The 22555-nt window shown below is 42.7% G+C and overlaps 1 protein-coding gene across 2 annotated transcripts in view; it reads right to left on the bottom strand.

The window, feature by feature from the left end:
• Positions 1-10567: 10567 nt before the first annotated feature.
• Positions 10568-22555, bottom strand: part of EXT2 (exostosin glycosyltransferase 2) — a 120887-nt gene continuing 108899 nt past the window's right edge. Inside the window, exons 11-14 of one of the 2 annotated variants that reach the window (XM_006908054.2) lie at positions 21996-22139; positions 20131-20259; positions 18244-18326; positions 10568-12225 (exon numbers count right to left, since the gene is read on the bottom strand). In XM_006908054.2, coding sequence (XP_006908116.1) covers positions 12087-12225; positions 18244-18326; positions 20131-20259; positions 21996-22139 — 495 coding nt within the window. In that variant the 3' untranslated portion in view covers positions 10568-12086. The remainder of the gene's footprint in view (positions 12226-18243; positions 18327-20130; positions 20260-21995; positions 22140-22555) is intronic. The other variant, XM_025044145.1, reaches the window with a different exon arrangement.

Genomic DNA, 22555 nt, shown 5'->3' with positions numbered 1-22555 from the left:
TTCACCAGAATTCTCTGATTTCTAATTTCTTCATCTGTAAAATAGGGATACCGACACTTTCTTGCTTGTCTTACAAGGTGGTTATAAAGTCTAAAAGAGTTAAAATATTTAAAAATAGTGAAGACACAGGAGGAATCATACACTCTGGTGGCTGGGAAGGGCCACAGGGGTTGACTTCCACCCAAGTGGCTAAGGGCAGGATGCCAAAGGCTGGGTGGGATACTGTTTCACAAAGTGTGTTACCATACTATGAAGCGCTGGGAACCCCCAATGTTATATTTATGAGATTGGCAAGAGATCTTGTGATGAGAAATGCATTAGTCTGCTCAGGCTGCCCTAACAAACTACCACACACTGGGTGGCTTAAATAATGGTGATTTTCTCACAGTCTGGAGGCTGGAATTCCACGATCAAGGTGCTGGTAGATCTAGTTTCTAGTGAGGCCTCTCTCCCTGCCTTGTAGAAGGCCACCTTCTCACGTGTCCTCACATGGGTCTGTTATGCACAGAGAGCTCTGGTGTCTCTTCCTTTTCTTACAAGGATATCAGTCCTCTCAAAGTAAGACCCCATCCTTATGACCTCACTTAACCTTTATTACCTCCTTATAGGCCCCATCTCCAAATCCCGTGACATTGGGGGTTGGGGCTTCAATGCAGAAATTTTGCAGGGGAACACAATTCAGTCTGTAACAAGCAGCGTAGCTGGGATGTGTCATACAGATGAGAGGAAGTCACAGAAATGGACAAGGGGCTGCTCTTCCTAGCCCCAGGTCCCAAGGGGTCTCAGCGGGTCCCAGCAAGTTCCAAAATGGGCTCAGTAGCCACTTGGTTCAATGCCTTGTCACTTTCTACCTAGGCTACTGCTGAGTGGTTACATCCCACTCCTCGTCCCCACCCCCTCATTCTGCTCCATCATAGATACTGATGCCAACGTGACGGTGCCAAGGACCAGCCCCCACCACAGCCCTAACTGGAACCATCAGCTGAAAAGCCTTCACACCGCCGACAGACAGACATTTCAGCTCTTGTGTTTAGCCCTAAACTGCTATCCAGCCTCATCTCTTCTCATTCTCCAACCCGGCCTGTTCGTGCAAAACAGGACATCCATCACACTTCCCCGTCTTCTTCCTTTCATTCCTCTCAGGCCAAAGGGCCTCCCCCAACCTCCCCACTCACCCCAATCCTCCTAAGGCTCCCATCGCCACCTGTTAATTCTCCAAAGCCCACCTCAAGCGCCACCTCCTTCGCCAGGTTGGAAGTGATCGCACTCCCCTTCCATAGCAGGCAACGTGTGCAATTCACCCTTAATCGTGTACTGTCTTGCACAGTAGATAGGACTATAGGTGACTTATTTCTTGTTCTTATTAATACGATCATAAGCTCCTTGAAAGCAAAAATGGTGTCTTCTTCACCTATTTCCCTGCAGCACCTGGCCAGTGTCATGGCAAGCACTTAATGAATGTCAGCCAGATGGCTGGCAAGTCTGAACTGCACGTCAAGAACACAATATACAACACTAAACTGAGGCACTGGAACTGTAGGTAGCCTACATCTTGAAGTCTTAAGCAATCATTCAGGTCACGGAGGGAAAGCAGTACCAGTACACGACCAAATCGAAGAACTGTGAAAGATGAGTTTTTAGCCACCACTTTAAAATTCACCTTTATTGAGGTATAATTTACATAACAGAAAATGCACCAATTTTAAGTTCAGAAGTTGGATGAGCTTGGGCAAATATATATACATACATAACCATCACTTCAATCAAAATATAGAACATTCCCCTCACCTCTGAGTTACCTTGTGCCTCACCCCAGTCAATCTCCAGCTCCAGGCACTGTTGATCTACTTTCTGTCACTCTAGATTGGTTTTGCCTGTTGTAAAATTTCATATTAGTGGGATATAGCTATATAATGTAAGAGACGTCTGTATGTATTATGCCATGGATTACAGTATGCACTCTTTTGTAGCTGGCTTCTTTTACTCACCTATTTTGAAAACTCATCTATGTTGTGTGTCTCAGTAGTTCGTTATTTCTGTTGCTTAGTTGTATGTTTGTTTCATTGTACGGATACACCACCGTTTGTGTATCCATTCATCTGTTGTTAAACATTTGAGTTGTTTCCAGTTTTTGGCTATTATGAACAAAGCTGCTATGAATTGGTATTGAATTTTGTCAAATGTCTTTCCTAGCTCTGTTGAAATAATCATGGTTATACTCCTTTAACATTCTGTATCATAGTGATTGATTTTCAAACGTTAGACCAACCTTGTATTCTTTAGTCACGTATGTATCACCCTTTCTGTGTATCGATGGATTCAATTTGCTGATATTTTGTTAAGGATTTGTGTCTATAATCGGGAGAGCTATTGTTCTGCAGTTTTCTTGTTATGTTTTTGTCTGGCTTAGGTATCAAGGCAATAATGGCCACATAAAATGGGTTGAGACATATTTCCTCTTCTTCTATTTTCTGAAAAGAGTTTGTATGACATTGATATTATTTCTTCCTTAGTTGTGTGATAGAATTTACCAGTAAAACTATATGGACTTGGATTTTTCTTTGTGGGAGTTTTAAATTATAGCTTTGTTGCTTTAAACAGATACAGGGCTATTGAGATTTTCTATTTCTTCTTGAGGGCAATTTGTCAAATTGTGTCTTCAAGGATTGTGTCCATTTCATGTATGTTGTAGAATTTATCAGTATAAAGTTGTTCATATATATCCATCTTTTAATATTTTTAGAGTGTGTATCAAAGTCCCCTCTTTGATTCCTGATACTGGTAATTTGTCTTTTCTCTTTTTTTCCTCGGGCAGTCTATAGAAGTTATTGATTTTTTCAAAGAACCAGTTTTGTTTAACTGATTTTTCTCCATTGTTTGTCCATTTTCTATTTCATTTATTTCCACTCTTATCTTTATTCTTTCTTCTACTTACTTTAGATTTGATTTGCTCTTCAAGTTTCTTAAGGTAGAAGCTCAGATCATTGATTTTAGTTTTCTTCATTTCTCATATAAGAACTTCAAGCTATAGCTCTCCAAGTACTCCACTCAACACATTTAGATAAAATGTTTTCATTTTCATTCGGCCTAAAATACTTTCTAATTTCCTTCATGTCTTTATTAACTCATACACTATTTAGCAATATGTTATTTTATTTCCAACTAGTGGGAATTTCCCAGATATCTATTGATTTCTGATTATGATCAGAGAACATACTTTTTATGTTTTCATTTCCTCTAAAATTAATGAGACATTTTATGGTGCAACACATGGGTGTGACGAATGTTTCATGTACATTTAAGAATGGTTAATAGTGTTATTCAGGTCATCTGTATATTTCTGATTTTTCTATCAATTTGTTTTTCCATTACTAAGAGGGAAGTGTTGAAACACTAAATATAATCGTGAATTTTCTATTTTGCTTTCAGTTGTTAGTTTTTACTTTATATATTTTGAAACACTGTTATTCAGTGCCTACACATTTAGAATGACCTGTTCTGTGTTCTTGAATTGACTTCTTTATCATGATGAGATTCCTTTCTCTCTGGCAATATTGTTTTAAAATTTACTTTGTCTTTTATTGATAAAATCACTCCCACTTTCTTATAATTCATATTCGCCTAGTATATTTTTTTCTACCCTTTACTTTTTAAACTGTATTTTAGTGTTTTCCTTGTAGATAGCATATGATCACTCTTGCTTTTTAATTCAAGGTGATCTCTGCCCTTTATTTAGCAGGTTTAGACCATTTACATTGAACATAATTATTGATATGCGGTTTTAAGTCTACTCTCGCTTTTTTATTTGTTCCATCTGTTCTTTGTTTACTCTTTCTTCTCTGCCTGCCTTCTTTTTGATGGAATGTTTTTCTGGTATTCCGTCTCCAGTATTGGCTTTATTAGCTATGCCTCTTTTAAAAATGTTTTTAGTGTGTGTCTTTAATTTCTCACAATCTATCTTACAGATATCTTCCGGTTCTGGTTTTTGTTTTTTTTCCCCCAAAACTCACTAGCAGTTCCTGAGTCTCCTTTTGTGGTTCTTCCTTTTCTTCTCTACCTGTGTAGGTTAGAGTAGGCCCAGTAATCAGACCCCTGACCTCTTCATTTTTCTGCCTGTGGGTATCTCTCTGGGTATCTCATCTAGTCCTCTGATTCTACATCCCGTCTCTATTGTCAGTCCTAACATTTCCTCTGAGCTCTAGATATCTAACTGCTTAAATGACCCTGCCCCTTAGGTGTCCAACAGACATCTCAAACTTAGCATGTCTAACATAGAGCTCCTGATTTTCCCTGCCTTCACCCCTGCCAGTCTGCCATATTTCAGTTAACGGTATCACTCAGTTCCTCAGGACAAAAACCTAGGAGTTAGCTGTAATTCCTCTATTGCTTTCAACTACATTCAATTCATCCGTAAACCCAGTAGAGTCTACTCCCAATATAACTTCTCAGCACCTCTGCTGCCACCACTGACTCTCACTTGGGCTCCCTAAAACAGCCTCCCGATTGCCTCCCTTTCATTTTTGCTCCCTATAGCCCATTCTCCACACATGAGCCAAAATGATCTTGAAGAAAAAAAAAAATACCATTCAGATGTCATTCCTCTGTTTAAAATCTTTCAGCATCTTCCTATCACGCTCACAATAAAAATCTAGAATACTTTTGGCCTGGATGGTCCTAACACAATTTGGCCCTGGCTCCTTTTCTGGCATCCACTCCCCCGTGCTCTCCACACTCACTGCCCTGCAGCTACACAGGAGTTTTTGCCGCTCTTAAAACAAGCTGAGCTTGCACCTGCCCGAAGGCCTCTATGTTAGCTCTTCCCTCTGCCTTCGTGGTCCGTTCCTTCACAGCATTTATACCTGCGCTTAAACGTCACCTGTGACCGACCAATCTAAAAGACCTCCTCGTCCCTAAGTCACTCTCTGTCTCCCCTTATTCTTGCTTTATTTTCTTCATAGCATTTATTACCATTTGAAATTATATTAATTTACTTATTTTGGTGGTCTTCTTTCTTAGAATATAAACTTGATGAGAGTAGGTACTTTTGTTGAATGCAGCATCCTCACACTCAGAACAGTACCTGGCATGTAATAAGTGTTCAATAAATACTTATTGATGGAATGAATCCACCTCATCAGGCTTTTTATTTTTTAAGGGAAAAGAATTCTTAGGAGTCGACAGGATTAAAAACACATAAGTAAAAATTTACTTTCTCCTGGTCCCTTCTCTGAAAGTGAATGAAATCTGGTTGTTAGATGCAATTCTCTTCATTAGTAGACCTCAAGGTTCAGGTTGTGTCCATGAAAAGATTTCTCTGCTGAGGAATGTACCAAGCTAATCCATCCCGAGAAGCCAGATAATGATCTTTAGCCCAAGTTCTAATAGACGATGCCGTGTCCTGCTCATAATCTCAATGGCTACTTTCGATGTTTTGTCAAAGCCTGAAGAAGCCAGAAACCATTCCTTAGCGGGTCCCAACTCGGAACATTCCCTAATTTCCAGATGTCACATGGCACATGATACATTGCACTGGGATGCCAGATGTTTCCTTTTCATCCCAGCACTGTTCTAGGTCCCCCTCTCCATGGAGATGGTGCAGCCATGGAACTAAAGCAGCACCCATCTGTTATTAACGAATATTCCTCCTTATAACTCCTAAGAAAAGGCCAAGGTACAACTGACAACTGGAAGGTGCTTATGAGAGAAAAAAAAAATTCCCTGCATCTTCCATGCATTTCGGAGAAGACGAAGTTAATGGGATCTTCCTTTGGCCAAGTTGCCAATACATCAAACCAAACTGGTGACAAGAACAAGGCTGTTAGGAGAGAAATTACTGGGCCTATGTCCAGAAAACAAGGACGGAGACTGGGTGCGGGGTAGGCAGAAGGGAGGAGATGAAGGTGAGCCCCTCCAAACCTACCGAGAGAGACTATGGGTAATCCTATAGGAGCTGCTGCCACCAATACACAATTTTCGTTAATTACCTCAATTGTGGCTGTTATCCCCTTAATGAGAAACACAACTTCACTTCTAAGCAGGCAGTGAGGCTGGCAGAAAGCTGAAACCTGAAAATCAGCAGATACAGGGCTGCATACAGCCCTTACTATTGAAATTAAGCCACATCCAAAACACAGGGGGAGAACTCCAAATCGCTTCAGACAGCAGCCAGGCAGGCAGGGCCCTCACCAGGCACCGGATGGACGCTCTCTGGACTCGTCAAGAGGCCCAAATCCCAAGTGCTCATTTCAATAACACAAGAAAATAAACATGGGGCTTATTTTTAGCACAGGAAAGGGACTGGGGCAAAAGAACTGCTCATTCGGTAATCCACCCTGACGGGGCCAGATAGGATCCAGACCCTCGAGCTCTCTGGTAACAGGGTGAGCAGGAATAGGGGCCGGAAGAGGGTTGGCTGCCAGCATCACCAGGTCCAATCTGGTGGAGGCTCTGGTAAAGAGGAGAAGAGATCTGATACCTCACTCCTTCTCGCCGACCTCAATCTAGTGCTCTCGCTATCTCGAGTTTCCGGTTGAGGAAACCAGCATCAGAGCGGACTCCTTCGAGGCCAAGGGAGGGCAAGGGGACAACTCAAGGTGCTACGAGAAGGGGAAATAAAACCATCCTGCATCCTCCAGGGACCAAAGGAGACAGTGTTAATGGATACTCATTTACAGTTGGGACTAAAGCATGTGTGTGTGGAGTCCTAGGCCAGCGACGGGCTCGCGCTGTCTCACGCTGTCTCACGGAGCTCAAGAACTCCTGCTGGACCCGGAGCTCCATGAGAGCAGGATAGTGTCTCATTCGACTTTCTCCCAGACGGAGCCCAGGGCCTGGCAAAGACTGCATTTTGATGAATGAATGAATGAACAATTAGAAAAACTGAACGACTGAATAAATGCGCTTACCTCACCTGGATCGGTAACTAGTTGGTTGTTCTTCAGCTGTGATTACCAGAAAACCAGACATCCTTGAGTTTATCTTTGGGTAGAGTAGCTAATGATATACGTTGGTGGCTGTAAATAAAAGCCCAAGTGGATCTGTAGATGGTCCTTGACTTATGATGGGAGTTATGTCCCAGTAAACCCATTGAAACTTGAAAATATCGTTAAGTCAAAGATGCATTTAATGTTACCTAACCTACCAAACATCACAGCTGAGCCTGGCCTACCTTAAATGCGCTTAGAACACCTACATTAGCCTACAGTTGGGCAAAATCATCTCATGGCCGTTGCCCAGCATCACGAGAGTACCATACTGTATATCGCTAGCCAGAAAAAGATCAAAATTCAAAATGTGAAGTGCAGTTTCCACTGACTGCGTATCAATTCCGCACCATCATAAAGTTAAAAAAATCATAAGTCAAACCACCATTAGGCCAGCGACTGTGCATTTGAAAGGGAGGCTCTACATGATGGCGTGGACTCGCTAATGGCTTGGGACTCACTTGATGTCTAGACACATGGGTTCCAGTCCCTGCTCTGTTGGCAGCTCCTGAGAGGTTGTAGAGAAAACGGTGCCTTGCTGAGGTACCTCTCGAGAACCACCCAGACATCTTTTCTATTCTTTGTCTTCCACCCGACAGCTCTGTGCCCTCCAGGGGGACTGTAAAGGATGCAACCCAGGGCTCAATCCATCGGAAAAAGAAAGGAAAACGCTCTACTCCGGAAAGGTTGTAAATTTGAGGAAACAAAATACCAGACCCAGATGATGGTCACTCGCCTTTCTCAAAAAAGAGGCCAAGGAAGCTGGGAAAGGGGGTCACATCCTTATTCAGTCGTTCAGTTTTTCTAATTGTTCATTCATTCATTCATCAAAATGCAGTCTTTGCCAGGCCCTGTGCTCCAAGGAAGCTGGGAAAGGGGGTCACGCTCTCCCGTCATCTGCCCTGTGTTGCCAGCAATGGTGAGCCTGACGTTAAAGAGCCAGACACAAACTTGCCAGTACATGCACACACCCTCCCTGGGAGGCTGGAGGCCACGAAGCCTGGAGCTGGGGATCCTGACGGTCCATTTAATGGGTGTGGAAGAGAGGTTGAGGGTTGAACTTAGAATGCTCCCACCCTAAAGAAAGGGGGAGAATCTTAAATTGAGAGTGGAGTCCCACCTGCCTGCCTGTCTTCTGCCAGAAGCAGCTCAAGGAAGCCTGTTCAGATTATCAGACTCTGCATGGTTGGCATCCTGGGGCCGAAAGCTGTCCTGGATTTTACTCACGAGTAAAAAATGGCGCCTATCAAACACTGGCCTAGGATGGGAGCCCCAGGGCCTGGAAGAGAGCCTGGGAGTGAGGTGAGCAGATAGGCCCCAAGATTCCATCTGTCTCCAGGCCCTGCGGTGGAAAGCTCAAGTTGCTTCCAAAGCTTTCCTGGATGGCAGCTGCCTGCCAATCTGGTTAGCACTCCTGCCAGAGCTGCTCCTCAGGAAGTGGCCGAGGAGGCTGGGGCCAGTTTAGCACTCTGTCTCTGCCTCCCTGCGCCAGGGCTGTGTGGCGAACAGCCTGCTGTGGCTTCTTTTGCTGCAACAGATTACCTGGGCCAAGAGAAATGGAAAAAGCAGCCTACCCAAAAAGAAGCCACTGTCCCCAAAGCAAAGAAAACCCACTAGGATCAGGATGGGGGTGCTGATGGGAAACTTCCAATACCCCAAACCTTTCCTCTCTTAGCTGGGTTCCCACGGACCTTCCAGCTGCAGAGCCAGGAAGAGTCTCGCAAGAACTGAACCACTTCCTAAGCCCAGTCTCTGCTCCATCTTCTTCTTAATTCTAACTTGCCTGAAAACCATCAAAGGATCTGGGGTTTTAACCCATCAATCATATCTTTAGAACTTGTGGCTAGAAACCTGCTGTCTTTCAGCGGTTAAGAATACTCTAGTCTGAGAGTACCGTCGTAGGAAGCTGCTGGCATCACGGGGTTACTAGCAACTCCTTTGGTGAATGAGAGCAAAGAGGTGGCTTGCCTCTTCCAGCTCCTAGTCCTGGTCAACACAGGCCAGTACGATGGTAACTTTCTTTCAAAAGGAGCGGAGAAACTCGCCCCTAAGAACCATGAGTTGGAAGCCTAGATGGAGGTACAGAAGGCTTGGCAGAGAAGCCAGTCGTCAGAGATTTGAATGTCATGACACGACACCTGAGTAAAAAGAGACAGACAGTATGGCACCATCTGCAGGAAAGAGATTTTGAGAACAAAATTTATATTTTTTTCCTCTTTAATTTTCCCAGGGGGGAAAAAAAGGGTTTTTGCCTAAACACGTGTGAGTCTTGATAAAATACATGATTTAAGACTATCAACAGCTACCTAATGTTAACCAGTTAAGGTGTTTTCAGCTTGGCATTCTAAGCAGGCTCCTCCCAATTAGGCCCCAGAGGGCAAAAGCAAGCCCCGAGGGCACACATTTGGGCCAGGGCCATGATCAGCTCAGGTTCATCTGTACTGGCCAGTAGGATGCAATTTCTTAAAAAAGATTTCTTAATCTAAAACCAGCTGTTGTCTGCTATAGGCCAGGGCATGACATTTTAATTAGCATTATTGTTCCACTTCTGAGACCAGGCTCTATGGCATCCCAAGGACAGATGATGACCCCAACTCAAGCTCATGGGTGAGGCTTCCTGGTGAGTGGCTCAGAAACACACTAATAAGGGGGTGGAGTCACGAGTCCCCCCTGAATCCCTGAATCATGATCACTTTCTGTATTCTCGTCCTGAATTTCTCCCTGTGACCTGTACTACCTGTCTGTTCATAGGGTAGAAACTGAGCTTTCAAGTGCCTAGGATATAATACTCACTCTGTAATAAAAATCCTCTTATGCTATCCTGCAAGATCAAACCCCCAAAATTTCTGGGGGTAATGAGGTACTTTAAATGGAGTTTTAATGCCCTTGGAAGTCCAATAACTCCTAAGAAGGTGATAAAAATCCCACTAACCTAGCTCCCCAGGGCTCCCAGTGGTCTCAGATTAAGGAGTTCCTCGTCCAAAATCAAAGGGCTCACAAGTTGAAAAAAAAAAGAAAAAGAAAAAATGTGCCCTGTGGGAGGGAGAACTGGATGAGAAACCAGTCACTGCGGCAGTGCCCTGAGTGGCGTGAGAGGGGCGGACCCACGTGAGGAAGCTCGGCTGCGGGAAGAACGCGGCGGGTGACATAACCCACACATCACGGCGGCACCGCTCCTGGCTTTCAGCAGGGATTTAAATGTAAGGCCCCTTCCCCTCCACTTGCCCCGAATTTGGAAAACAAACTAGATAACCCCCAGAAAGGTAAGAGGTGCTCACTGTGTCAGCGGCTAGTAACTGGGGACATCAGAAATCACTTTCTCTTGGTTTCTATCATGCCATCCCCCGGATTATGAATATGAGACTAAAATGACTTCCATATCCCCCACTGACTAGTATATAATTATCCCAAACCCCTCAAAATTTATTAAGCACCTGTTTGTAGTTGCGCTACGTTGAAAAAAAAAAAAAAATCAGTGTCTACAAATGCAAAACGAATGTACAAGATGAGACGCTCTCTCGTCCCTTCCCCCTGACAGTCCCCGAGTCGATCGCTCCTTGATATGAACGATGAAGCTCTCATGATTTCCAGTTCCAATTTTACTACTTCTGAAATTTTTCATTGACCTCTCGAAGTCTGTAGGAACACATTTAAAGGGACTCATGTTAGAACTACAAGATTAAAAACTAGTTCGTGACAACTGCTCACCTTCATGTCACTCAACAGAACAATGGGTGGTATATTAGGGACTTCGACTGGCACACAACTAGGTTTCGGTAATTGTATCCATATTCCAAGCAAATTGTTATGTATTTTGTGTTCTGGGGACACATGTTATGGCTAAAGCCCAAACTGTGGCTAATCTTAATATTAGAGCCAGAGAAATCTGTTTCGAATCCATACCATCTAACATTTGCCAGAGCAGATTTGTTCATCAACTGGGCTTAAAGAGGTATAATTCACACATGTGCAGTATTACTAAATGCTGAAATTTAACGATTTAAATAGACCAGCAACTATTGCAAACCAGTTGTTATAGCAGCATTTAACATTAGCCAGAACCTCCCTGGCTAATGTTACGTTTATACCAAAAGAACGAGGGAAATCCTGGCATCCCCTTGGGCTGGAGTCGCCACTCCTTCAACGTTGACAGCACGGTGCTTGCGAGAGCGACTAAGTGCATAGGTATGAGAAGCGCTCTGTTTCTCTCTGGGAATACCTGTAAGAGATTGACTGGCTCTAATAAGGAAGCGAACCAATGCCTTTGCAGGTTTTGGGACATATCTTCTCCTAGCATGTTTAGTTTGGGGATCTTTTTCTGCTCTGTGCACACAGCACCAGGTCCTCCTCCTGGTGTTTGTCTTCCAGAGTGGAATGAAGGTCAGAGGATGGAGTTAAAGACACAAAGAAGAGAGAACGCTCCTTGGACCACCAATAATCTGTGTTTAAGACATAGTAGAAAAAGGAATAAAAAATAATTTTAATCATATCAAAAAGCCAAACCAAAAAAGGAATAGTTCACGGAGCTTACAGGATCCCGACTCAGTAGCTGGTGCTCTTCTGTGCACGAGGCCAGTGCCCCAGGTCCCAAGGGATACATCGAATCCCACCACGATGTGCGGACTTTGCACCAAATTCTGGGCTTGACTTTTCCTCCAAAGAACTCAATGATTTGAAATAACTGAAAGTGAGATACGGATACCTTTTCCATGATTCCCCACATCTAAAATGGGCTGGCAGGGTTCTCTCGATAGTCTTAGCAGTCAGTGAAGTTTCCTTTCGGATTGTTACATCGGAACTGGAAGCAGAGGGAGCTGGGGCTGGATGTCCACCTGGAGCATGCCGCTGAGGCTTCCCTTTGGCGTTTTTAAAAAGAACGCATCGGCGATCATAAGAAATGCAAGAACAGAGGATGCGCGGCTCAAGGTGCTTCGATATTCTCTCTAGGTTCCTGTTCTTGAGAAAGCAGGTTAGGCGGGCATATGCCAAGATCCAGTATGTCGCTCTTCGGCTCTAAGGTCCCCCACCTGGTATCAGAGTGTGCGAGGCCATGCTCTCTTCCTCCGTCCAAGCTGAACAGTCAGCCCTCCACCCCAGGCAGGTTTACAAGCTGCCGATGTTAGGGAAGCTCTTCAGCTTCTCGGGAAAGTCGTCTTTGTACAGGACGGGGTCAGCTCGGTGCTCCACCACCTTAAGAGGCATTGTTCCAAAGACGGAAGCAAACTTGTTGATGCACTCGGACCTGTGTGGTTTAGGAAGGAGGGCGGTTGAGAAGATGAGAGGGACAGGGGAGAAGGGAAAAAAGAGAAAACGTTCAAGAGGCTGAGAGATGAGAGCAAAATACATAATACTTGACATCAACAAAAGAAGCCCGAGCAGCCCCATCCTGCTCCCAGGCTCTTAAAAGGTTGGGAGGGTGGGGATCAAAGAGGTGACCTGGGGGTGCTCGGATTGTAGTTCGGTGGGAGAAAGTGAACAGGGAATGCTGTTTGGAGACCACGGGCCTGCGGAGGTCAGGATATCTTTTTCCCTCCCCCTTAAATTCCAGTCATTCTTCCAGGTCAGCACAAGCGGGCCTCAAACCAAGGTGGATTAGCCGCCAACAATCCTTAACCCCATCTCTGCCAGCCAAAGAGGAGGTAACTGGTAGAAAGGAAAACGACACTTGGATCTGAGCTTCGGCTTACTGAAGTTTAAAAGGCAAGAAAGGGGGGCTCTTACACATGAAGGTGAAAGAAGACAGTGCGGCGGTAAACCCCAATGTGAAGCAGTAAACACTTCATCCGCTCAACCAACATTCACTGAGGGCCTATAAATGGCAACGTCTGAGAACTGTCAGTCGACTTCCACAAGATCGTCTACGAAAGCTAAAGCTGACATGGGACAGCTTTCGTAATTGTAACTACTTCTAAGTTAGAACCAGCAGCAACAACCAACTTAGGGACAGAGCAGCCCAGCACTGCAGCGGGAGGGAGTCCACCTCCCTACCTCCGCCCCACCCCCAAAGCCAGCCAGCGACCCCCTCAGAAGTGAGCAGGCACACTGGCTGGAAATGGTCCTGGCCCATCAGGCCAACTGAGTGTGACAGCTGGGTAATGAGGACACTTCAGCATCAGACCAGGGGGGAAAAGAAGCCCGCAAAAACCGCTTTTGAAGTTAAGGGGACCTCAAGGATGGATTTCAGAAAGGTCAATTCTTTCCTTAGGCCCACAGCACCTGAGAGCTACAACAAGCACAAACTAATCAGAGGCAGAACCATTTAGCTAGAAGGGGCTGAATTTTAAGATGTAGACCATAAGTCTCTTCTTCTGTCCTCAGAGGTACTATAAACCTTGTTTCAAATTATGTTAATCAATTCTTTTGTTATCAATTCTTTTGGTCATTATGTTTCTAAAAAAATTTGTTACTATTTCATTTTGAGCTCTTCTAGCTAATAACATCACTGGGTCCAGCAACACCACAAATCAACAACTAATACTTATTGTGTCGAGGCTGTGTTAAAAGTGCATTAGATGTATTAGTTACCCACTTCATCCTCACAATGACCCTACATGGGGCAGGTCCTACCAGTATTCCCACTTTGCACTGGGAAGGCTGAGACACAGAAAGGCTAAGCAACATGTCCAAAGGTCAAGTTACCAGTAAGAGGCAGAGCCAAACCTACACGTTCTGGCTCCCAAGGCCTAAGTCTTAATTATGAGATGATATAAATTTATTTATTAACATAGTTCTAGGGGTCAAGATGAGGGCTGGAAATTAACGACGTTGAGCACCTAGTACATATCAAATAATTTACATACATCATCTTGCCGATCGATTCCTTAAAGGAGTGCCCTCTATATGCCCAAAGGTTGAGTGTAGAGCAGCTTCCTGTTATGAGCTGAGAAAGTATGACTGAGGGACTTGTCCGAGGACCCGGACCTGGGAAGTGGTGGAGCTGGATTTCAAACCAGGCTTGCAAGGGCAATGGATTCTTTGCTCTTCTCATCGCGCTCTACCATAACCCACAAGGAGTTTCCTTCCTGCTTGCTGGCAGTCTTTTGAGACTCAGGAAGTAGTTGTCCTAAGTTTGGTCCCTGGCAGAGCATCGAGGCTCCATGGCTCCCTGGAGAGTATGGAGGACAATGCCTTCTCTGTAACTAGACCTGCCAACAGGGTTGAGCTCAGGCAAGAGCCCACTGGGGCTTGGGCCGTCTTGACTTGCTGACAGCTGCCCCTGGCTAACCCGGGTTTAGTGGGTACTTCTTCCTCTCCACACAGCCTGTGCTGGAGAAGTGGCCGGTCCACTCTGAATGGTAAAGGTCCTGAACTCTCCCGCCGGGTTCCGACAATATTTCCTACTTTCTTTCCACACAAGGGACCTGGGTTGGGGGACAGGTTAAGGTAGATAAAGAGTCTGACTTGTTGCAGGTGGCCCACCTGAGTTTTTCTGTTAGGGGTCTAGCTACCCTGTCAGTAACTGTACCCCTGGGTTGGTTTTCTAATTAAGTACAAACGAGCTAAGAACTGCCAGCATCGATCTCTGAAGACTGGAGGTACCAGGGGTGGTGTGGAGAGGAATGACTAATGGTTTTCTGTTTTCCTTTCAAACCCATACAATTACCTAAAGTAACCAGGAGTCTTTAGGACTAATGCTGGGGAAATTGGCAAGAAAACTAGTTCTGCCAGGTACTGTTACAAGCTTTCAGGTATTATTACTTCATTCACCGGCATTTAACATAGTATTTGGTGCAAAGATACTCAATAAATTTTTGTCAAACCTGTGACTGGACACTGTAATTTGATAGATATTAATATCTCCATTTTAGGAGATGAAAAAACTGAAGTTCAGATAAGGTAAGTCAGTTTCCTTGAGTCAGACAGCTACCAAAGTGGCAACCTCATAATCTGAACAAAGATGGGCCTGAATCGAAATACCCCGTTCGTTTTCTTAACACTGTCCATCTACCATACTGCCTAATCTTGTTGAAGCTATTGGTCTAAAAGAGCAGTTACAAATTCTCCTGGTTCTTAGGGAACTAACTGCAGACCCTGGAAATGGATGCTGGGCAGCGAAAGCTACTTTCCTACACAACTGAGATTTCTGATTGTAGATCCCAAAGATAAGAATAAAAAAGGTTATTGAACCACAAAACCCACCACAAGGTTATAACTTGAAGAGTGGTTAACTCTTCTCACTGCTGTGTGTAAAATGTGTCCTCTGCAAAGGGAACTATTTAAAATATATAACAAACGAACAATTCTACAGTTCGAGCTCCATCTTTTGTTCTACCCATGATAGCTTAAATCATGCCCTCCTCCCATCTCAATCTAAGGGCCTTATTTAATAACTCGTTAATTCAATCTTCAATCCGAATAGTTTGACTCCCTGTTTCTAACTGATTTCAAGACGGATTCCCTATCACATTTCTCAAAAGGGCAGTCTAGACTCACCAACTCTACTTCTTCACCACAGACTCACACTCTATAACTCTTGAGCCCCATCACTCTGACGTTACCTTTTTCAAAGTCACCAGTGACCATTCATTTCAAAGACCTTTTCCCCATCTGCATATTCCTTGCTCAGACTTGCTTCTCAGCACTGCAGGTTCTATCCTGGCCTCTCCAGTGGTTGCCTCTCTGTTTTCAGTTATTCTTTCTGTCCCCTAAATGACAAAATTTCTCAAGATTCTGTACTTGGCTTTTCTTCTGTCCTTGGTTTTTCTTCAGACATCTCTAGGCAGATGTCTTCCAAATACCAATCTTTGTTTTAATCTTCTTTCTAAAGTTCTAGTTGCACATTTCCAACTGCTTGTCCCCCATCTACACTGGCATATACAGAGGGCAAAATCTCCAAATCGCCTACCTTACTCCCTTCCAACATCACCCATGATTAAAATCTCCTCCCGTCCCCATTAGTTATACTGTTAAAGGTACAACTACTCACTCTCCTAAGTAATGTCTCCTCCCAACTGCATTATTTGCACTGTTAAAGGTACTACCGCTATTCCTGACTCGAAATCTAAAAGTTATCTCCGTGGACTCCTTCTCCATAACCTCCCCATACCTACTGAGTTTGAAATCAAGTTCTAGAACATCTTCCTTTAGGGGTAAAAAAAAACCTCTTGCAATTTAATTCATCCCTTCCTTTCCACACTCAACTTAGTTCGAGCCTTCTAACGGTCCTTTCTGCAATCTCTTCACCTTCCTTCCTTCCCTTGCACTATTTCCAAATCAATCTCAGAACGATACTATGATCAAGCTACTTCCCTGTTCAAAAACCTTCTATGGTTTACCAGAGCTTGAAGAAAAAAGGTCAGGCCCCTTAACCGGCGATTCAAGGCCCTTTGCAGTTTGGCACTAATGGGCCAGAATTCTAAGCTCTAGCCAAAGTGAACTTCTTAACTGATTGCCAAACACACCTTGAACTTCCTGATCGGTACCTTTCACCATCCAGTTTCCTCTGCCTAAGATCGCCTCTTCCTGCCCAGAGTTTCATTGATTGGGATCCTAGTGATCTTTGAAGGCTCACTTCAAATGCCATCTCTTTTACAAAATTATTCCTAACACGCACCTAGCAAGAAGTCACTTTTCTTTCCTCTGATCACTTATAACATTCTGAGCCTCTCTTGTGATACCTATCATATATAGCTTTGAAATAAATTTTATATATACACGCATACGTTATATCATATGTATACGTATCCACGTGTGTTAATTGTAAACTCTTGATATAATCTGATTCAAGCCTAACAACACCTGGGCTGATGCCTGTTCTGTTTTCAAAAGCTTCTTCCCAAGAGGAAGCCTCCACACATCTCCTTTAGTAACTTTCTTCAGCATTCAGGAATAAACATATCTGACTGAAACCTCTCTACCTGCATTTCACGTCTCTTTTCGTTTGTTATGATCTCAGTGGTGCCAGAGAAGAGTTGCTCAGCCTTAGCAGGAACTTCAGGGCCACTACGAGATGCACTTTTCTCCCCACATTTCCTTTCTTGGACCATATATAACCCCACCATTTTAACTTAGCCCAACCAATAACCAATTGCTTAATGCTCTAAATTCTCCCCAAACACAGTGAATAACAATTTCATGTACTCCAACAGAACTATAGTTGGGACCTCTTCCAAAAGAGCTATGACAGTTAATGCCACTGCCCTTGACAGTGTAATATTTATGACACCAGTGACAGACATTTCCAAAATCACAATAATATATTATTTCACATTGACAGTTTATAAAAGTCCTGTCATTTGCAGAAGACATTCATATATAAAAGAGATTATTTAAAGTATGAATAAGCGTAAGGAGTAAAGAAAGTATTATAGAAAAATTCAGGCCAATGGAAACAACTTTTGTACAAAATGGCTTTTAAATATGGCTGACGGATTTCAGAAATGGAAGCTGCGAAGAGATGCATGTGAGATCTGTGGAAACTTGAACTAGATAGCTCATTCTATAAAGCTACTATAACATTCTCTGAATAAATTTTGGTCCCTTAACAATAGTGATACTGGATGTCAGAGCTTGCTATCTTGAGTAAGGAGCTACCTTTTGGAAGAATTGAGAGTTTCATTCAAGAGATTGGAAGCCTGGGGACCTTTAGGATAAAAGTGAGACCTACTATATGTAAGATTATATATATGTTAAGATTATAACAGTCTTAGGGAGGACACACGTCTCCACTCCTTTTATATACTCGCCTATAAGGCCTAGTGTTACACTCCACTCAAAGGTCTGCTTGTTGAGGACCTGACTGAATAGAAATAAAGGGAGTATTTCAGAGTTGCCCCGCTCCTCTCTCTCTGTAATGTAGAGCTGTGCTTTCAATTCTGTTCTTGGAAGGTGTTTTAGTACAGTCAGCAAAGGTAATTTGTCTCTGGTGAGTTTGGTTCAATTCTTTCTAATCAAACTTTTACTGTAACATGGAGATTATTACCCTGAAAAACAATCCAGTATTTCCTTGGAATTAACTAGCTTCCACTCAAATGACTGTGGACGGTTAACTGCTTAGTCCAAATGGAGAATCTGGTTTCTGGAGCTTAAGGCCAGCTATATTTTTAAGACCTTTCCAGCCATTACAAATTGAGTGAGAAGCATTCCAAATTAATTCTTTGGGTGACCTGCGCTTGAACTAACCCAATTCCCATAGTGCAAAAGGAGGTGACTGTGGCTACCAGCTGCTGTCCTTATATCTCCCAAAAGGTCCCATAAACAGGCCCAAGGCAGGAAACGGGGATCAGAAGCCAGGGCAGACCAGGGTAAGAGGCTCACTCACCTCTCCACCATGTGTGTCTGGTCCAGCGAAAGCCCATCGATGGCTGTGCACTCGGGACACTTGAATTTCTTTCGGGGTGTTACCTGCCAGAGGAGCACAAAAATATACCTGGCTGTCAATGCCAAGGACGATAAAATCATGCTTGTGACCACTCTGCGTGTTTCTATTCTGTAAGCGGAGATGTCTGCTCCCTCCACGCGCATGCACGCGCACACGCGCACACGCACACATGCATGCGCGCGCGTGCACACACACACACACCTCACCACTCCTCCATTCCATTCTGTCTGTCTGGCCAAAGGCAGAACTCACAAGGGCCCAATAAAAAGGCTTGGAGGGCTTTTGCCTTCTGTAACTGGAAAGAAGTGGTGATGACAAGCTCCTTAATTCCTGTTTAATGACTGTTTTCTCACTGCCAAGGTCCTTGTATAAACACCATTTGTTCTTGCAGCCATAAGGGCGATGAAATACAGCTTCCCATAACTTTCACCGTAACCTTAGTTCCAACAGCCGCTCGTTTTCCTTCTCTCAGCTAGTGGCAAATGCTAGGAGCAGCACCAGGCTCCTGAAGGTGCCAGGTTATTTTGCAATTCCTTTCCATCAGAAAAAAGATCCAGTGGTCCCTCACCCTCTGACGCCTTTTCCCTGATTCTCCCCCAACCTCCCGAACCTTAAACTTCTAATGCTTTTTCTAGCACACTCTGGGGAGGCTGCTATCCTGACCGAGTAAAGAGAAGCAAACAGCAGAGGGATGGGAGGGGAAGAAACTAGATAATGAAGGCAAGGTTAAGAAGCACATGGGCCCAGGAGTTACCATCCACAGTAAGCAGGCACAGCTAAAACTGAGTGGAGCACGCCAGAAAGCGAACTTGGAGATATACATCTTTTAAAACGAGTTCCGCAATTTACATTTTTTAATTTTCCTTGCAGTGAGCTGTTCATGGAGTTAGGGAGCTAAGGGCACAGGGTGAGGATTGGGTCAAGTCTGGAAAGCACAGATAGTGACTTTTCCTCTTTCCTTAGTCACTTTGGTTTAATCTGGCTTCTCTCATCAATTAATAGTATGAGGAATCAGTGGGGGAATATCATACTCTGCTTCCAACATATTCCAGCATAGGAAGATTCCAGTATTAGGAATCTGGCCTAGAGGTACTGCCCATTGTCATACATGGGATTCTACTCTGGAATGAAAAAGGTCAAGATGCCGCCACTCATATCAAGAAGTGTGTACTCTACATATCTAGGGATCTGATTTGAGCAAAATCTACATTTCAAAAATAGATATCTGTCTCCATGGCATATTTATGTACTCTCAGCTTTTAATACCTTAAAAAAAGGTAATTTTTAAAACCTGGTAATTGATATTTCAAATTATATTATATATATATGTATGTAAGTATACATATATGTACATATACACACATACATACATATATATACACATACACACATACATACATAAACACACGTGTGTGTATATGTATTTTTTCCTTTTTTTTTTAAAGATATACCACCTTAAGAAAGGTGTAAACTCTATACCTTAGCTAACAGAACTAGATTCCAAATCAGCTTTGAGAATAAAATTAATTTTTTTAAAAACACTATCTGTAGATTGACCGTCATAGCTTTTACCTCTGATACTGAAGGTTAAAAACTATAACTAAAGAAACTACAAAAAATAAAATGTTTAAGTTATCAAAGCCTACCTTCAATTTTACAACGTGACAGTGTCAATCATAGAATCTTAAAGCAAAAAGGGAGCTTAAAGTTCATCTAGTCCAACACTGTATTTATGGTTACGAGAATTTCTTAAGCTCAGAAAAAACAGAGACTTGCCTAAGATCACAAAGCAAGTTAGTGGCAGAGCTGGACAAGGATGCCTCCTACCTTGATGACGGCCTTCCCCGTGACATTAGCCACCAGGAAATTCATGGCAATGTCTTCACAGTTCATATGAGCATCCACCCAGTTCTTGATATCCCCAGGCATCTTGTAGGTATACAGGTAATTAAAATACTATCAGGTGAGACAAAAAGAAGAAACATTCAAATAGTAGTTCCCTCTGCCTGGTAAAGAACAACTTAGTCACAGCAGGGAATAAGCTTTCTCCCATAAGATAAATCACAAGGCTGTATCAACAGAAGGGGAAAGGAGGTATTAAATGCTCTTGGTCAGGTAACCAAGATCTTTAACAGTGTCATTCTTTTCAAAGTCACCCACTGTAAGCAAAGGAGAGGAACAAGGTAAAGCCCTTGTAGGATGCAGGCCCTTCGGACTGATAAATGCATCGTGCGTTTTACAAACATTGTTCAGAGACGCATCACATATTAATCTTTACTAAATCCTTCCCCATGCCATCTCAACGTTCGATCCTGTTTTCTCTATTCTTTCCATAGATCGCGAATAGAAACGGAGATAAATTAACAGTGGACTGACATTGCAAAGGTATATGCTTTTCCAAGTAAAACAAAAATGAGGCAATTCTGAAACAACTATAACCTGCACATGTGAAATAAGGTAGAAATCCATGGGCAAAAGTAAAAAAAAAGTGTACACAGTCTACCACCATAAACTCCAAGAATTATAAATCTTAGTTACTGATTTATTGCTAAAAACAAAAAATCGTTTCTGGATATAGAACCCTGAAAAATATGAGGGCAGCAGTGCTGAGATAACGACAAGCCATCAATACAGATGAAGCCAAGTTAAATTAACCGTGCTGGGCTCAACGGATCTTTCTCTTGACATCAGTTCCTGATGCCACTGCAAAGGACAAATTATTACTATTTAATTAAACCACATACTTCCAGGAAACTAAATATTCTAAAGTCCAATGCATCCCCTTCAAGTGCTCCCTAATATAAAGAGTCAAAAACATGAGTGACAATTCTTAGACGAGAAGAAACACAAAAGGCTCATAAATACACAAAAGGAATTTCAACCTCATTAGTAATCAAATCGGTTAAAATAATAAGATACATTTTCACTTGCATTTCATGCAAAGGAGGGTATGGCAAGATAGTTTTATATTTTGCTGGTGGGAGTCCATATTGGTAGAAACAATACTGAAAACTACAGATAAATATATATATCAAAACCTCCCCAAAATGTTCATTCCCTTTGACAGAATTCTACTTCTAGGAATCTATCATAATGATCAAATGTATAAACAGTTATGAAAATGACTATTAATCATTATTTAAGCATTAAATAGTAAGCATTATCTAAAATAGCAAAAAAGTTAAAAACAACCTAAATACCCAATGATAGAATAATAGTTAAACATAATTTATGGAATACTAATATAATGGTATATTAGCAACTATGTTAAGAAAAAAATTGTTTATGAAGAAATGTTAATGACATGAGAAAATGCTTGCAATATAATACATGAAAGAAGCAGGTTAACGAGAATATTTATAATTGTATATAGGTGAATAATAAATAAAAGGCAAAGTGGAAAAAACATCTAAACAATAATAACAGTTCTAAGTGATGTACAGTGACTTTTCTTATATGATAAAATCTGTTCTAAATTTTCCACATTTTCTATTACGAGCATGTATTATTTATAACTAGAAAACTAATAACTTTAGTTTTTTAAAAAATATCATACAACATGAACTTTCTAAGCCCTCTGAGTAGAACATTTCTCCCAAACTCAGCAAAAATTAAATTGGGCCAATAAAATGAGTATCATACTCAGTTATGTCAACTCAGACCCACTTGCCTCAAACCTGCCCCTGTCTTACCTTGTGATAGAAAGCTGCCCCCGTGAGCACCATGGACACCTCGTTAGTCCACTCAGACTCATACTTCCACTTGCTTGTCTCATGGTCCCAAAGATGCAAACGACCTGGGTAACCCACCAACCGGTCAGGAAATTCCCGCCAGACCTAAGGGTAGCAATGCACCAACAATCAATTCCGAGTTCAGACTCAGTTAAGCACAGTGAGTGCTGAGTTATCCAAACAGGTATCGACAGAATCCCGAAGTTCAAGTCTTTACAAACTAATGTCAGCAAAGGCTTCTGAAGATGTTCAATTGAACAAGTGCTAGATCTTCTGCCAATATTCAGATAGATAGATGTTGACTCTGATTTCCTCCAAAACTCCTTGTGCTTGCTTGGAAATTTCAAGTAACATGGAGTAATACTTTACTGTGTTGGGAGAAGGGAGGTAATCTCTTAACGTACAATTAATTAAATAGCATCCATTCTTAATGAATGCACAGATGAATACAGGGACCCCTGCAACTAACTCAACTGTCCTGACTTATTTAAAATTTTGGTGGCTGTGAAAATACGAAGTGT

The sequence above is a fragment of the Pteropus alecto genome, unplaced genomic scaffold (genome assembly GCF_000325575.1).
Source record: "Pteropus alecto unplaced genomic scaffold, ASM32557v1 scaffold71, whole genome shotgun sequence".
Lineage (NCBI taxonomy): Eukaryota > Metazoa > Chordata > Mammalia > Chiroptera > Pteropodidae > Pteropus > Pteropus alecto.
The sequence above is the reverse complement of the archived record's forward strand: the minus strand, read 5'-3'. Positions and strand labels throughout refer to the sequence as shown.